We start from the raw sequence: 16,921 nt of genomic DNA, 5'->3' as shown, positions 1-16,921 counted from the left end.
CAAGTGATCCTCCTGCCTCAGCCTCCCAAATAGCTGGGACTACACATGCATGACACCAAACCAGCTAACTTTTTTTTTTTTCATAGAGATGGGGGTTTCACTTTGTTGCCCAGGCTGGTCTCAAACTCCTGGGCTCAAGCAATCCTCCTGCCTTGGCGTCCCAAAGTGCTGGGACTACAGGTGTGAACCACTATGTTGGGCTCCTCTCTTATTAGTGACCCACTGTGGAATCTTCTGGACCCTGTTGGTGAAGTCACATCAGGGGCCCCGTATACAAAAGGGAATTTTTCCTCTCACTGCATGACTGAAATCATTGACTCTCTCAAGACCTACAGATTCAAGTTCCAGGAAGTCCCTGACAAAAAAGAAGAAAGAAAGAAAGGGCCAAGTGCCATGGCTCACGCCTGTAATCTCAGCACTTTGAGACCCCCTGTCGCTACAAAAAAAAAAATGTTTTTAATTAGCCAGATGTGGTGGTGTGCACCTGTAGTTCCAACTACTCCGGAGACTGAGGCAGGAGGATTGCTTGAGGCCAGGAGTTCAAGGCTGAGGATTGCTTGAGGCCAGAAGTTCAAGGCTGCCGTGAGCAGTGATCACTCTGCTGCACTCCAGCCTGGGTGACAGAGCTTGAGAGCCTGTCTCTCAAACCAAAAAAAAAAAAAAAAACCACCTAGAGAGAGATGGCTTTCCATGTCAGAGACACTGGGTTGGATACAGTAGAGACAAAACCTGAGTGGATGGCGCTGTCTGTCCTCACAAAAGTTATGACTTCTTGGATGTCTCAGATGCACAATCTGGTGAGCAGAGAGCTGGGGTAGGCCAGGGAAAGGGCCAAATGCCAGCCAAAGATGGGCGCAGTGGCCACCTCTAATCCCAGCACTTTGGGAGGCTGAGGCGGGCAGATCACTTGAGGTCAGGACTTCGAGACCAGCGTGGCCAATGTGCTGAAACCCCATCTCTACTAAAAATACAAAAATTAGCCGGGAGTGGTGGCACATGCCTGTAATCCCAGCTCCTCAGGAGGCTGAGGCACAAGAACCCCTTGAACCTGGGAGGCAGAGGTTGCAGTGAGCTGAGATCATGCCACTGCACTCCAGCCTGGACAACAGAGCAATACTCTGTCTAAAAACAAACAAACACACAAATGCCAGCCAAAGAAGTGAGGGGACTCCTCACAGTCGGGATCATATCTGAGCTGAGTGTGAAAGGTGAATGGCTTCAGGCATAAAGAAGACAGTAAGAAATGCCTGGGGAGACAGAGAAGGCATGGCCGGTGCCTTTCTCACTGGTCCCTGGTCCTGCTGCCTCCCCTCCACTCCTCCCTCCCTGCGCACCAAAGTCCTGGGGCTGCTCCAATGGCCGACTCCTTCCAATCTTCTATTGCTTTCTCCTCCCCGCTGGTCATGCCAGCCTCATCTCACAGCCACCCGTGCCCCTGGCATTGTCCATGTCTCCTGTTCTCACCACGCACCCAGCCTCACACACCCACCCCTAACACTGAACGCTTAGATCTCTGCTTCCTACGCAGAACTGTCGACAATCTCGACATTTCACAAATCAATATGCAAAGACTTCTTCTTGCATACCTGCTGCAAGGAATTCAGAAAACTCCATACCAGCCTCTGCCCCTAAGAAAGAGAAGTCAGCTCACGGAAAGAGGAAAGGCACAAAGAAGTAGCAGAGAAAGAACATTCCCTGCTAGTTCTGGGCCACTGTGGCAAGGGGAGCCCAGAAGGAAGGGGTTTTGTGGACCACGGATGCTGGAGTAGGACTGGGTAAGTGGGAGGATGGCAGGAAGGTTCTGCACGGGTCCATGGAAGTGCGTGGTCCATTTCATCCAGGTGGGAGAGTGTGGGTTGGCCTTGTCCTTGCAGGGCCCTGTGGAATATTCCCCCAAAGGCTGGGAGAAGCCACTCAAGGTTAGGAGCGGGGACGTCTTGAAAAATGTGTTCAAAGGGATTGCTAGAACAAACTATGTTCCTTCCCTCTATAGCTTCTCTGGCTGAGCAGCTCTTCAGAGCATTTGGGAACCACCCCAACTGGGGATGCTGCCTGTCCATCAGCTCCCCGGGGCACAGTGTATATGGCCCCAAGACGAACATGAGGGGAGCCCCAAATTCAAGGCTGGCTGGTGGCAGACAGAAACGCACCCAGGACACAGACTTCGGGCAGTGCTCTTTCCTCCCTTCACACTCTCCCTCCTGTGCTGAACCTGGAATGGAGAGAGCAGCAGAGGGTGGCTTGGGGGTGGGATCCTGAGCCCCCCTTTCCCCATACCTCTGGGCACGTGGAATGTGGCCCACCCAGGGGTGGCTCAGATCCTGTCTCTGGATCACAGAGGTCCCAGCCTAAGGGAGAAGACAGGACTAACACACAGAGAACAACTGAGAACCCCCTCAAACCCTGGGATATGCTCCAAGTGCCCTAGGAGATCAGAGAAGGAAGAATCAGAGTGACCACTCTGCAAGAAATCACCGGAAACCAGTTCCCAAAGGAGCACCGAAACCCCGAACAGAAGAGCAGGTGGGTGCGTGGGGGTTGGGGGTAGAAGAGACTAGTTCTATCAGGTATTGAAATATATGATTGGTTATCTGGTGAAAACAAGCAAAAATGCCACAAGGGCTTAGAGAATGAGTAAGCTGGCAAGTTCAAGGTCGTCGTCTTACCCAAAATGGTTTCTAGGCAATGGGATGGGGTGAAGATTCCCTGGGGCAGTAACATCCCTGAAACAGTGAGGAGGGAATCTTGAGATGGGGAGAGTTCCCTCCACCCACCCATCCACTCGCCCATCCCTCCCCGCACCCTTTATTCCTGTCATCTTTTCATGTGACAATAAATTGGAGTGCCCTGCTCGGAGCGAGCAGTGCGACTCTGCTGCCCTTCAAAATCAGAGGCCCCTATGTGTAACCAGGAAGCAAGATTTTTTGAAAAAGAAGAGAGAAAAAGAAAAACGCGGGATGCAAAAAAAAAAAAAAAAAATGAATTGGCAAGTCCAAGGCAACCATAATTTCTTCCCTCCATTTTCCGACTGAATTCACGTCCAAGAATCTTCTGGAACCTTTCCTCCCTGCTTCCACCTAACCCCCACCGCGACTCCAGGACCTAGACCTGGGCCTGGAGATTTCACACCCCACACCCCTTCTTCGCCCTCCTGCCCTCCTGCCACGCCCTCCTGCTCCCCAGGACCCTACTCGCCCCTCGCTCCCGGGTCGCACCTGACGCCCACCTGCGGCTGACGTCGCACGCTCCAGCCTCAGTCCACCCTGGAACCCTGCATTTGGCAGCCACGCGAGCCCATCTCCCGCCCAATCAAGCAGCCGTCGCCCTGGAGACTGAGGACCCCAGGTGGGGTCACCCCTCGCAGCCTCCTCTCGCGTGCTTGCCGGTTCCCTCCAGTCTCCGCCGCTTGCACCGGACCCAGGCGCTCGTCCTCCGCTTCCCCCGCGCCCCAGCCCCGTCACGCCTCGGAGCTTGTCCCCACCTGGCCGTGCTCAGAGTCTGCTCGCGTCCCACACGCACCGCAGGGCCCCACCGCCTCTTAGTGAGCCGCGGCGGCTCGGGTCCCGGGTCCCCACGAGGCTGCACTCCCGGCAGGCAGCTTTCTTCCCGGCGCGGGGCTAGTTCCCTGAGCCCAGGCCGCTCCGTGGCCGCAAGAGCGACCTTCCCACGTGTCCCCAGGTGTGCGCACAAGCCGGGGGTGAGAGCAAGGGCTGCTGCCTGCAAAGCCCGAACTTGCAGAGGCGACTCCGCGAGCGCAAGGGGCTGCAGGCATTTTCTTATGGGAGGTAGAAATCGCATTTAAGCGGAAGCCCTCTTAGCGCAGTGGGCAGCGCGTCAGTCTCATAATCTGAAGGTCCTGAGTTCGAGCCTCAGAGAGGGCACCTGTTTTGTCGTGCTACGACTGCAGCCAATGTGCGGATGTCACCTAGCAAAGTGCTCTGAAGCATTGGCAAACAGTAGATGTGCCCCTCAAGGACTAGAGAATAAGGATGTGCCATGGCCTTGAGAGCCAGGTGTACAGGAGCAGAGGACCCCGTCACAAGGCTGCGTCAATAACATGGTTAGGTCAACTCGCAAGTGATTCAACCTCGCTCATAACGAAAGAAACTCAGATCACAGCCACAGGAACTGCTATTGTCCCCTCTCCCAGGAATTAAAATCCACAAATGAGGCCAGGTGCATTGGCTCACGTCTCTAATCCTAACTAACACTTTGGAAAGCCAAGATGGGAGAATAGCTTAAGCCCGGGAATTTAGAGACCAGCCTGGGCAACATAATGGGACCCTGTTTCTACAAAAAATAAAAATAGCCAGGCGTGATGGCAAGTGCCTCTAGTCCCAGCACCTCTGAGGTGGGAGGATCGCTTAGGTCGAAGCTGCAATGAGCAGTCATCACACTACTGCACTCCAGCCTGGGTTTTAAAACAAAATAAAACAAAAAACTCCACAAATGAGAAAACACACACTGTTGGCGTGAATGTAGGCAAACGGACACTAAGCGTTGCTGATGAGAGCTAAATTGAGTCAATTCCTCTCGCAACATCTATGAAAATCACAGTCTCCTAGACCACTTCCAGTCTTTTTTCCCTGACCTTCCTCTGCTGGGAGAAAGGCCTTGTCTCCACCCTCGCTCCATCCCAGACCCAGCTTCCAAGAGCCAGGAAGACCCAGGCAGTCAGCGCCCAGCCTCGAGATCTAGGAGAGGGGGATGGGACATGGCTTGAATGACAAGCTCTGATTCTAGCTCTAGCTGAATCCTTCCGTATTTTTCATTACAATACTTTCTAATTATTTTGTAGTTTATTCTCTATTATTTATTTAGAAGTATATTTAATTTCCAAAATAGGAAAATTCTAGTTTTTTTTATTATTTATATCTTAATTGCATTGTGGTCAAATAATATTTTCTGTAAAAGTTAAATCCTTTGTATGTGGGCGGGGTGGGGGTGTGTTCTATAGTGGTTGTGTGCCTTGTTCAAATTTTCTTTTTTTTTGTGGGGGGGGGGGGGGGACGGAGTCTTTCTCTGTCGCCCAGGCTGGAGTGCAGTGCTGCGATCTCGGCTCACTGCAAGCTCCGCCTCCCGGGTTCATGCCATTCTCCTGCCTCAGCCTCCCAAGTAGCTGGGACTACAGGCTCCTGCCAACACACCCGGCTAATTTTTTGTATTTTTAGTAGAGACGGGGTTTCACCATGTTAGCCAGGATGGTCTCGATCTCCTGACCTCGTGATCCGCCCGCCTTGGCCTCCCAAAGTGCTGGGATTACAGGCGTGAGCCACTGCGCCCAGCGCCTTGTTCTAAGTTTTCTAATCATGTTATTCAAAGCTTCTGTACCCTTATAAATTTTTTGGCTATTTGAACTGCTGGTTACTGTGAGATATAAATTTGTCTAATTTGTTGATTTTTCTTTTTGTATTTTGAGGCTACAATAACAACTAAATAAAAACAGAATTCTTGTGCTTCCTGATGAATTGAACCTGAATTGAACACTTATGAAATGTTCACCTTTATCTCAAATATTTTTTGTTTTCTAGTATGTTGTCTGATATTAATATAACATCAAGTTTCTTTGATTTGTGCAGAAAGCATCTTCTATTATGCTGTACTTTCTGTACCCTTATGTTTTAATGTATCTTTCAAAGTTACGATTTTTTGAATTGTTATATGATCTCTACAGATTAATAGGAATATTTAATCCACTTACATTTAATATAATTACTGCTATATTTGGATTTAAATCTATCATTTCAGTAAGCTTTTCCTTTTCTGCTTCTTCTTTGTTCCTTTTTTCCTTTTCCCTCTTTTTTTGGATTATTATATATTATTCCAGTATTTTCCCTCTTCGCTTGGAAGCTGTACACTTAATATTCTTTTAGCAATTAACCTAGAGATTACAATGCTCCTCCTTGATTTATCAATACTGCGATTAATTAGGACTCTTATTTCCAGAAAGCATTTCAAAATTCTTGTACTCCCACTCCCAATTATTACCCTTCCAACTTGTATGTCTTTATTTTTAATTCTCTTGGACACATACTTAGGAGTGGAATTACTGAATCATATGGTAACTCTGTTAAGCATTTTGAAGAATTTCCAAACATTTTCAAAGTGACTGCAACATTTTGCAATCCCACCAGCAATATATGAGGATTCCAATCTCTCCACATCCTTGTCAATACTTGTTATTGTCTTTTTTACTCTAGCCATTCTAACAGATAAGTGATAACTCCTTTGGGTTTGTTTTCTTACATGCAATAGTCCAAAGTGAACAGCTTATCTCGATGTCTGACTCATCCACACAGGATGCTTCTACCCTGTGGTTCTGCAATGCCCTGGGGCCTCCACATCATCTGCCTTGAGCTGGTAGAAGTGGAAGGAGACCCTGGAGGGAACAGTCCTACTTCTTTAGGCCTAGCCCAGAGCTGACACATATTCACTCCTGATCCACTGGCAAGAACTAAATTCCTGACAACGTCTACGTGTTGCAAAGGATGGCAAACTTGGCCCTTGGCATTGCAGCTTCCTCCCAGGGAAAACTCTAAGCCATGAACTTCAGTGGGCAGCTGGCAGTCTCAGCTGTACAAACACCAAGCCAAAAAGAGGACACTGATGGAAGAAGACTAGAAAGCAGGCCTATATGGCTTTTTTTCCAGGAGCTGGGCCCTTTCCAGCCTGGTGAAGCCCAGATGTAATACTACATTGTCACATTTTCAAACATGAGAAAACTCCCGAAACAGTGAGCTAGGTAGCTTTGATTAGCACCAAACACCAGAATTAGCATCAGGACTTTTAAAGAGTCAAATAAAGTGAAGTAGCATGAAGCAGGGAGCTTCTCCATCACTGAAGTTAGGCACAAAAAGGGAACCTGTCCTCAGAACCTGGCTAGACCAGCTCTAGGACTTCTACCTGAGTCAAGAGTTGAACATTGTTGGTCTATCTATCAACTCCCTGATACTATCTGAAAGTTGGTACGTGGACTTACATTTCTTGAGCTTTAAGATTCCAAAAATTCCCTGCTTAAAAAAAAAAAGTTTACAAACAAAACTAAATCTGGTCTAAAATTCCTTCCCCACCCTGAAATTTGCTGAAGGCATAAGCAATCTATCACAATGAGTTTGTGACTTGAAAGAAAGGGACACATATCCAGGCCATTTTGCTTTCTGCTTTGCTATTTTATTCATTACAAAGGGATCTCAAATTTCCTACCAAAACCCAGAAATCAGTAGTAGAAAGATAACAAAGGAAAAAGCTCCAAGCCATCTGATTAAAATCTGGGAGTGCAGGCTGAGAGTGGGCTACTGGAGGGGAGGGATGACCTGCCACCCAAGCTAAGGCAGAGGGGATGGCAGGTGTTAGAGGTGTCCAGCACTCTGAAGCTATCCTCACAGCCACACCAGCCCAAAGACTGGGTCTTCACTGTCAGGACCATGGCATGCCACCTTTAATACAAGAGCTGGTAGATAGTGGCACTGCTCTTGGAGCCCATGACCAGATACTGGTTGTCAGAGGACACGTCACAGCACAGGATACCTGAAGACTCCTCTATCTAGATGGATGGAAGGGCCAAAACAGGGATCACATATGGGGCAAGGATTGGGCCAGACATGAAGGCTTCATTTAGGGCTGTTTCAAGGCTCAGTGTAGACCTAAGGCTCAGGCGGAGGACAGGGACAGGTCTTAGGGATCAAGGTGACTTGGGAGTTCATAGGATGTGAAGTCTTCATTTCCCCTACTCTGTAAAATGGCCCTGGGTGCCATCTCAGAGGTGTTTTCCAACACCCATTGGAATCCAACCAACTGGGACCTGGAGCTATAAGCTCCCAGTGCCTGGGTTTGGGCATCCCTCTGTGTCCGGTACCTGAAACAACTTTTGTAGAGAAGGTGCCTCCAAGCCACTGAGGCGCGTATCTATCGCCGTCACAAAATAGCTCCCTGGTGAAGGAACGAACAGATGAGAGGCCAGAGACCAATCCTGCATTCTAGTTCCAGCACTGTCCCCAACCAGACTAAGGGCAAGTCTTTCTCTGCCTCAGTTTCCCTATCTATGAAAATCAGACACACAACCCAAGCCATTCCCTTATCTGCCCCCACCCTCCTACCACACACAAGATCATGGTTATTGCGGAACAACAGGACAATCAAGTAGGGTTCATGCCTCTTCAGTCTGCCTGTGTCTTCGGGCTATCATTCTGTGCAGGATCTCCCATTACGGAGGGAGCCAGAAAAGGAAAGGGAGGTGAATAGAGAAAGAAGAGATGACAGCAAGTTCAAAATCAGACACCCAGAGGTGTCACCTGGCTTTTCTCACTCACCACAGGAGGCAAACTTGAGGCTGTGGTGGCGGGTGTATTTTTTCATGACAGCCTTGAACTGCTCATTCCGACGAGTGTGAAGGAATGCGATGTCACTTGTTCTCAGGCCCGCCAATACCCATTCTTCACCGGGGTCATGGGTAATGCTGAGGATCTGTTCGTGGAAGTGGTTTGAGGTCAGCACTCAAAGTTGCCAACGCCATCCTTTGTGCCCACCTCTCAGGCTCACACTCCCACCCCTGCCTCCATGCATGGCTCCACTGCAGGTGGCATTCTGCCAGTGGTGGCCAGCCGGGCACCTCATTCTGTAAGTTGTGTTGGTGCAGCCTCTGGTAGCTCCTCAGGTCCCAGGAATACAGGGTGGTGTCTTCACCTCCTGTCCAGAATATATTGCCGGTGATGTCCACACATCGGGACCCGTATACAGGAACTTCATGCTTCCTGGCGGGTGGGAAAACAACTCAGAGGGTCACTGAATGGTTTGGGCCCCCGGGAAGTTTCAGGGTCAGGAAGCCTCTAGGAGTACCCCAGATATATCCTCTACACTGACTCGCCCAGCCCTAATGCAAAGAGGGGAGAGTGAACCTCACTGGCAAGCCCTCCCCCAGGTACACCTCAGTGGCTCTGGAGGGAGGTCATACCTGATCAAGATTTGGTTCTGCAAATCCCAAATCTCAACAAATCCACGGAAACAAGCCAAACAGATATGGGCATCAGAGGAGACAGCCAGAGAATAGCACGTGGGGCCTGTCGAGGTCAGCCGTGCCCTGACCTGGGGGGTGGGTGCCAAGTCCCAGAGAGTCACAGCCTGGGACGCACCGCCTGTGATCAGGCTCCGCTCATCAGGGAACAGCTTGCAGGTAACAACACAGTCCTGGGGATGCTGTAGGAAGGGTTTACACACTGGTATCCCCTTGGGGCACCGACCCTGGGTCTCACGTCAGAGGCCCTGTCGGAGTTCTCTGAGTACTGCTTTGGATCCCCCTCACCTGCAAGTCCAGCTGGGCCCGAGGGGCCTTGTCCCCCGCATGCAGCACAGTCTCATCCCACACCCTGATGTAGCCGGAGCCACATGTGTACACGTGGTGGGTTGAGCCACTGATGGCCACAGCATAGACTCTCTTTCCATGGAGGAGTGTGCCAACCTTCCAGGAGCCCTGTGGGGCCCTCTTCTGCCTGATCACAACTTCATCTGGAATGGGGGGCTGGGCAGGGAGATGGTGGGTAGCAGTGGCCCTGACCTGCTATCATTAATAGGACAGTCCACTCCTGTCTTCCAGCTAGATTCTTAACCACCCACCCATCCACCCACCCAACCATAGAACCTGGCCCCTGGTTCCCAGGGTCACAGCTCTTAAAGAAATGACACTGTGAGCTGAAGACCCTACTTCTCAGGATGGGGGAACAGGGAACATAGCTCAAAAGCAGCAGGAGCCCAGGACACCCCCCTACCTATGGGACAGAGAGTGAAAGTGCAGACACATGGTTTCTTGATTGGGGGTAGGTGGGAAAGGAAGGATCCCGAGTATGAAGTTAGACACTTACAATTGCTCTGAGCAATGAGAGGACTTCTTCACTGGGAGGGGAAGAAGAGTAAGGCTGGCCTGCAGGGAAAGAGCAATGCCCACCTGTTCACAGAGTCCCATGCTTCAGGGAGAAGCCTGCTCTGTTGACACCAGGCCCCCGTTCCTAGTCCCCCATCTGGGGCCCAGCTTGGGTGACCACACGCACCACCATGACTGGTACTCACCAACCTCAGAACCCAGTAGGAAGCTACAACACATGGAGAGAGGGAGGGAGGAGACAAGAGGGTGAGCCACAGAGCTTCCTGCTGGGATGCCCTCTCCCCAGTCCACCTTGCCACCACCACTGAGTCAGGTTCAAGCAAGACCTGCCTTGGGCTGGACTCTGCTGCTTCTCCTGGTTGTGCATCAGGGAGCCCAGTGGCCTGGAGCTCAGATCTACCCAGGCCCTGGAGATGCCACTGCTGCTGGGTCACCATGCTTGTCTCTTGATCAGCAGGGCTGTGCTGTATCGGGGGACCTGGGGGCTGCCAGGACACTCCATACAGACTGGCCAGTCGCTGCTGCACTTGCGGCTCAAGCTGAGAGGAAACACCAGAGCTTTCTGGCACATCCCTCCTCTCCTCTGGCTCACCATAAGCCCCGAACATTCTGAACAATGCCTCTTCCTTCTCTCCACTCATGTTCTTAGATCAGTGAGGTGCCTGGTTCTAGGGCTTGATAAATAGACCCGCCAAACAGATCCTGGGTTCCCAATGTGTCCTGATCCCCTGTAAGGTGAAAAAAAAAGAGAGGCAGCTACGCACATGTGCTCTGTAGGGTCTCTTTAGAAGGGGCAGAAGACATCTCCTTTGGTGAAAAGATTCAAAAGAGTGGTTGCCAACTAACTTTTTATATTAGGTGTTGGCGGCAATGATGTTAAGAGTGAAAGCGTCACACAAGCACTTTGAGATGTTAGTGCCAGGCATTGTATTTTTCATTTTATGCAAATGGACTGCATTTCTGGTCATTTAAAAATCAAACTCACCCGCTGGGCACAGTGGTTCACACCTGTAATGCCAGCTCTTTGGGAGGCCGAGGCAGGCAGATCACGAGGCCAGGAGTTTGAGACCAGCCTGGCCAACATTGTGAAACCCAATCTCTACTAAAAATACAAGAATTAGCCGGGCATGATGGCACGTGCCTGTAATCCCAGCTACTTGGGAGGCTGAGGCAGGAGAATTACTTGAACCTGGGAGGCAGAGGTTGCACTGAGGTGAGATTGCGCCACTGCACTCCAGCCTGGGCAACAAAGCAAGACTCCGTCTCAAAAAAATCAAACTCACCTTTTCATCTGGCTGTACACATTTCAAATGAGGGCTCATACCTAAGCTAAATAAAATATAAGGCAACAGGAAACTCCACACACACCATGTGTCTCTTACCTCCTGGAGGGGTTGGAGGAAACCCCAAGAGATCATAAGAATATAAGGTGTCCTACTTGGACGGGGCAAGGCTATCTAATGATGAAGTTGGCTTGGAGGTGATTACTATTTCCTACCCTGTGGGATAATTCTGAGAACTGCATACAATCACTCAAGTAGAATACTCGACACTGTACAAGGCTAGTGGTAAACAATCAATAGAAGATAGTACACTTATTTGAGGCATGTGTCAGGGACCAGAGCTTTGAGGATTTAAGTAGACCAAATACTCTCCTTCAGGAAGGCTCCTGCCCAACAGCCAGCCCTAGGGAGGCCCTGGAGAGACCCAGGGTTCTATGAACAGAGCATATCAGGAGCCTTATGGATGGGACAAGACAATGGGTGGGGAAAGGATCTTCCAGTGAGAACCACCAGCTTGACAGCCAGGCTCAATAGCTGGCTCTCAAACACCCATGAACTCTATGGCAAGCACCAGAGGGGGGCCCAGGCTGCCTGCCCCTGGGAAGATGCAGGGGAGAGTTTTACTTCTCTGTGTGTTTGGCCCTGAACTAAATGCTTTACATAGCTGATCTCATTTTATGCTCACAACTATATGGGCCCCATTTTATAGATTTTTTAAAACTGGAGCTTGCAGAGCATTGGGTCCATGATCAAACTGCTAGAAAACACAGAGAGGAGGTTCCAACCCTGTCCTGCATAGCTCTAAACTACCTCCTTTCCTACCTCCCTATTAGAAGGAAGGCAATATCCACCATTATTACCAATGCAGTGACCTTTAACCTAGTACTTCCACTTCTAAAAATGTACCCTAGAGGTGCAGTTGGATATATGCAAAATAATAGATGTACAAGCTGGAGAACAGCAGCATTGTTTGTGACAATGTTGGGACATTGTTTGTTTGTTATAACCTTTGCAGAGCCAAGATTGCACCACGGCATTCCAGCCTGGGATTTGGCAGATGACTGGCCAACGCCCAAATGGCCATGGGAGGGGACTGGTGCAATAAGTTAGAGTATAGCCATATGGTAGAATAGTATGCAGCTATTAAAAATAACAAGGACATGGCTAGGCATGGTAGCTCACGCCTGTAATCCCAGCACTTTGGGAGGCCGAGGCAGGCAGATCATGAGGTCAGGAGTTTGAGACCAGCCTGACCAACAAGGTAAAACCCCATCTCTACTAAAACTACAAAAATTAGCCAGGTGTGGTGCTACGCACCTGTAATCCCAGCTACTCAGGAGGCTGAGGCAGGAGAATCGCTTGAACCCGGGAGGCGGAGGTTGCAGTGAGCCCAGATCGTGCCAATGCACTCCAGCCTGGGTGGCAGAGTGAGACTCTGTCTCAAAATAAATAAATAAAATAAAATAACAAGGACACATACATTGATATGGAATATTCCAAGGTGTATTAATAAGTAGGTGAAAACTGCAATGTTCAGAAAAATGTGCCAAATATGCAACTTTTATGTAAAAGAAAAATGGAAATTAAATTTATCTTTGTATATCTTTTTATATAAGAAATTAGAAACAGTAGTTGCCTTTCAGAGATGCAAATTGGCAAATAGGAAAGAAGAATGGGAGGGAGATTTGTCACTGCATAACTCAGTACCTTTTCTGCATATTTCTGGATATTCAAACCTATGTCAAAAATGGTTGGATCTGGAGCCTTTCTCATCTCACCCCAAATGATCCTCCTGATTCTTAGTTGTTTAAATAATTTAACACACTCTCCCTGACTTGCGTCAGGATCCTCTAATTGGAGACCCCGGGGCTGAGCATGGAGCATGGAAACTCCCAGCAGAGACCACCACTGCTCAGACCCCCTTTTGGGGGCTACGTAAAGCTTAAAAGCAGTGAAGCTATTTAACCAGGACTTCAGACTCCAAATTTGCCAGAATTTCACCCTAAGAATAAAACAAGGCTTTCCAGAAAGAGCAGGAGGAAGAGTCAGTGTCACTGATTCCCTTCTCTTCTCTCTCCCAGAGCTAGGAACACAGAGATCCCCACCCCCTTACCAGACAACTCTCTTTCCAAAGCCCCCAAAGTGCTGGTGCTGGGGGCTCACCCAAACCCCCATGGCAGGAAACTCACCTCTGAAGGAAGAAGGTCAAACCCTAGACATGGGAAGTCAGCCAAGCTAAGACCCAGCCAGGCATAAGAATCCCCACATCCTCTCCCAGCCCCACACCCTCCCTTCCACACACAGGTGCTGCCCCTATCCTGTGGTGCTGCTGCTTTTAAACGTGAGCCTAATGGATCATCAAGCCCTGGGTCAGAACCTCGGTCAGGTATCCTGGCCCTGAATTGCTGTCAATCAATCACCAGGCGTGGCCACACAACCAACCCGGCTGAGCCAAGCTGCTGCTGGCGGTATCTCAGGTTAACCTATGAGTCCTTGAATGGGAGTTAGTAAGACAGGGATCCACCAAGTATTTTCATGGCAGGAGGCAAGGTAGAGGGAGACATTTTTAGGGGGATACGTCTTTGGACTGGATTCAAACCACCCTACAAGAGCCAGTGTCTGTGCAAAGATGCGGAGTTGAGTTGAGCTGTTCGCCAGAGCCAAGAGTCAGAGTCTCAGCTCCAGGTGAATCTCCTTTGCTTGAGAAGGCTGATCTTGGCCTGAAGCCAACAGTGGGTGATTGTGGGAGGGACATGGGGCCGCTTTCCTCTTCCTACCCTGCTCTGGCCCAAACTTGCCTGGCTCTGGGCCTCTAATCTTTTACCAGTGTCCCTGAAAGCAAAGACTGAGGAACCCTCTCTTTTTCGTGGCTCTCTCAGCCAGTGGTTCTTACATTGGAGCACACATCAAATCCCCTGGAGGCCTTGTTAAAAGTGTGGTGGACCCACTCCCAGAAATTCTGATTCAGGGCTGGGCATGGTGGCTCACACCTGTAATCCCAGCACTTGGGGAGGCCGAGGCAGGCAGATCACTTGAGGTCAGGACCAGCCTGTCCAACATGGTGAAACCCTGTCTATACTAAACATACAAAAATTAACTGGGTATGGTGGTGCACGCCTGTAATCCCAGCACTTTGGGAAGCCGAGGCAGGTGGATCACCTGAGGTCAGAAGTTTGAGACCAGCCTGGCCAACATGGTGAAACCCTGTCTCTACTAGAAATACAAAAATTAGTTGGGCATGGTGGTGCATGCCTGTAATGCCAGCTACTTGGGAGGCTGAGGCAAAAGAATTACTTGAATCTGGGAGGTGGAGGCTGCAGTGAGCTGAGATTGCGCCATTGCATTCCAGCATGAGTGACAGAGTGAGACTCTGTCTCAAAAAAAAAAAAAAAAGGAAAAGAAAGGGAGGGAGGGAGGAGAGAGAGAGAGAGAAGAAAAGAAAGGAAGGAACAAAGGAAGGAAGGAAGGAAAGGAAAAGGAAGGGAGAAGGGAAAGGAGAAGGGAAGGGAGAAGAGAGAAGAGAAGAGAAGAGAAGAGAAGAGAAGAGAAGAGAAGAGAAGAGAAGAGAAGAGAAAAGAAATTTTGATTCAGTAGGCATGGAGTGGGGCCCGAGACTGTGTTTCTAACAAGTTCCCGATGCTGTTGGTGATGCTGTTGCTGCTGCCACCAGGCTGGGGACCAGCATCTGAGAGGCACTAGAGGAACCCTTCGGTCTGATAGTCCCTTTCTGGAAGGAGAGGAAGGGGTGATGAAGCTGGACCCCTTTCCTCCTCCACTCCTTGCTTTTGCCTCCATTCCCTGATCACCCCCTTTCCCCCACTGAATCTACTCTCTCCTCTCCTCTGGCTTCTTTCTCATTCATTGGCTCCCTTCTTTTGAAGAAGTCCTGAGATGGCTGCTACTTACAGAGGAATCTTTTACCACCCCTGACCTCCAACCTCCAAAGCTCTCTGCCTCTCCCTTCTCCCCTCCACCTCACTTACACACCCCTTGTCCCCAGAACATCTGTGGCTGCCTATTGCCTTCAACATAATGTTGCTGGAAAAAGAGGGTCCTGATCCAGACCCCAAGAGTTCTTGGATCTCACACAGGAAGGAATTAAAGGCAGGTCACAGAGTGCAGCGTGAAAGAAACAAGTTTATTAGAAACTACTCTGTTGTAGAGTGGAGCATCCTCAGAAAGCAAGAGGAGGAACACACCATCTTCTGTTAGTGTCTCTACTTATAAGAAACCATAAGGAGTGGCCGGACACAGTGGCTCACGCCTGTAATCTCAACACTTTGGGAGGCTGAAGCGGGTGGATCACCTGAGGTCACGAGTTCAAACCAGCCTGGCCGACATGGTGAAACCCGTCTCTAGTAAAAATACAAAATTCGCTAGGCGTGGTGGCATGCTTGTAATCCCAGCTACTCAGGAGGCTGAGGCAGGAGAATCACCTGAGCCCAGGAGGCGGAGCCCTGAAGCAAGATTGCGCCACCCCACTCCAGCCTGGGTGACAGAACAAGACTTCATCAAAAAAAAAGAAAGAGAGAAAGAGAGGGAGAGAGACAGAGAAAGAGAGAAGAAAGAAAGGAAGAAAGAAAGAAAGAAAAAGAAAAAGAAAGAAAAGAGAAAAAAGAAAAGAAAAGAAACCAAAAGGAGCTGTAATTAAACTTGGAATGTGCAGATGTGCTCGCTAAAGGTAAAGGATATTGGGGGGCACCTGTAATCCCAGCTACTCAGGAGGCTGAGGCAGGGAGAATCACTTGAACCCAGGAGACAGAGGTTGTCATGAGCCGAGATCGCACCACTGCACTCCAGCCTGGGTGACAGGGCAAGACTCCATCTCAAAAAAAAAAAAAAAAAAAAAAAAAAGTGAAAATGGGGACAGCCCGAGGAGTTGCAAGAGTCAAAGAGAGCCATGGTTCTTAAACCCAGAGGCAAGTTAAAGGCAATTGGTACTTTAGAAATAACCGGATGGACAGACAGCGCATCCTCTTGTCCCTCAGCCGTGGATAGAGGGACCCAGCTTGAGCTCAGGATATGCCATAGTTGAAATTCAGGTGTATGTGGGCAACAGGTGGGACCCCCTTGACCAAAACTGTCAGAACCAGGGTAAAGTTGATTCCACACAGAGAAAGCAAACAGGGCTGATGATAGTAATCAAACACACCTGTGCCCCTTCCCCACCACCTTTCCATCCCCATGGTCAGTTGGCACAGTCTTACTGACCCCCGCTGTGCTGGGTACTAGGAGATGAGGCTGGGCCCACAGAGCTGACCATGACCCGTGTGGAATTCCCTCTTTGGAGGGAAACTGACCACTGACCTGGAGATTACAAGTCAGAGTGGAAAGTGACATGGTGGAGGAGGAGGGCTGTAAAGGGGTGGTGGGTGTGAGCCCAGAGAAAGTCACATAACCTGGAAGTGAAAGGTGATAGGGAGTAGGTAAGGTCAGAAGGATGGAAGGACTCAGCGGGGGAAGCAGGGTAGCAGAGAGCATAGGAGACTGTTCCAGGCAGACAGAAGGGCAGAGGCAAAGGATTGGATTTTAGCGATTGGGAGAATTTTCTAGGGGCTGGAGCACAGAGGGTGTGTGTTTTGGAGGCAGGGAGGGCAGGAATGTGTCCTCCTTTCCAGAGAGAGTTGGAAGGCATTTGGGGGTAGTTCTGAGCTGGGGGAGACATAATCAGAGGTGGGTTTCAGAAGGAGGACTCGGCCTGTTCTTCTAGGGATAGACTGGGGGGAGGGGACAAGACTGGAGGCTGGGACCCAGCTAAAAGAAA

The 16,921-nt window shown here is 49.8% G+C and overlaps 1 protein-coding gene and 1 non-coding gene across 2 annotated transcripts in view; one reads left to right on the top strand and one right to left on the bottom strand.

The window, feature by feature from the left end:
* The first annotated feature begins 3,808 nt into the window (after nt 1-3,808).
* Nucleotides 3,809-3,881, top strand: TRNAM-CAU (transfer RNA methionine (anticodon CAU)). The gene has a single exon. It is a non-coding gene; the product is annotated as a tRNA-Met (tRNA).
* Nucleotides 3,882-7,149: 3,268 nt separating this feature from the next.
* TLE7 (TLE family member 7) overlaps nt 7,150-16,921 on the bottom strand; it is a 222,886-nt gene continuing 213,114 nt past the window's right edge. The window contains exons 3-11 of the mRNA XM_032155963.2: nt 10,205-10,602; nt 10,060-10,082; nt 9,855-9,913; nt 9,299-9,514; nt 8,951-9,192; nt 8,609-8,750; nt 8,310-8,463; nt 7,856-7,929; nt 7,150-7,543 (exon numbers count right to left, since the gene is read on the bottom strand). Coding sequence (XP_032011854.1) covers nt 7,439-7,543; nt 7,856-7,929; nt 8,310-8,463; nt 8,609-8,750; nt 8,951-9,192; nt 9,299-9,514; nt 9,855-9,913; nt 10,060-10,082; nt 10,205-10,515 — 1,326 coding nt within the window. The 5' untranslated portion in view covers nt 10,516-10,602 and the 3' untranslated portion in view covers nt 7,150-7,438. The remainder of the gene's footprint in view (nt 7,544-7,855; nt 7,930-8,309; nt 8,464-8,608; nt 8,751-8,950; nt 9,193-9,298; nt 9,515-9,854; nt 9,914-10,059; nt 10,083-10,204; nt 10,603-16,921) is intronic.

Source organism: Hylobates moloch, unplaced genomic scaffold (genome assembly GCF_009828535.3).
Source record: "Hylobates moloch isolate HMO894 unplaced genomic scaffold, HMol_V3 SCAFFOLD_6, whole genome shotgun sequence".
Lineage (NCBI taxonomy): Eukaryota > Metazoa > Chordata > Mammalia > Primates > Hylobatidae > Hylobates > Hylobates moloch.
Note: the sequence above shows the minus strand (reverse complement) of the source record. Positions and strands in the feature narration are given on the sequence as shown.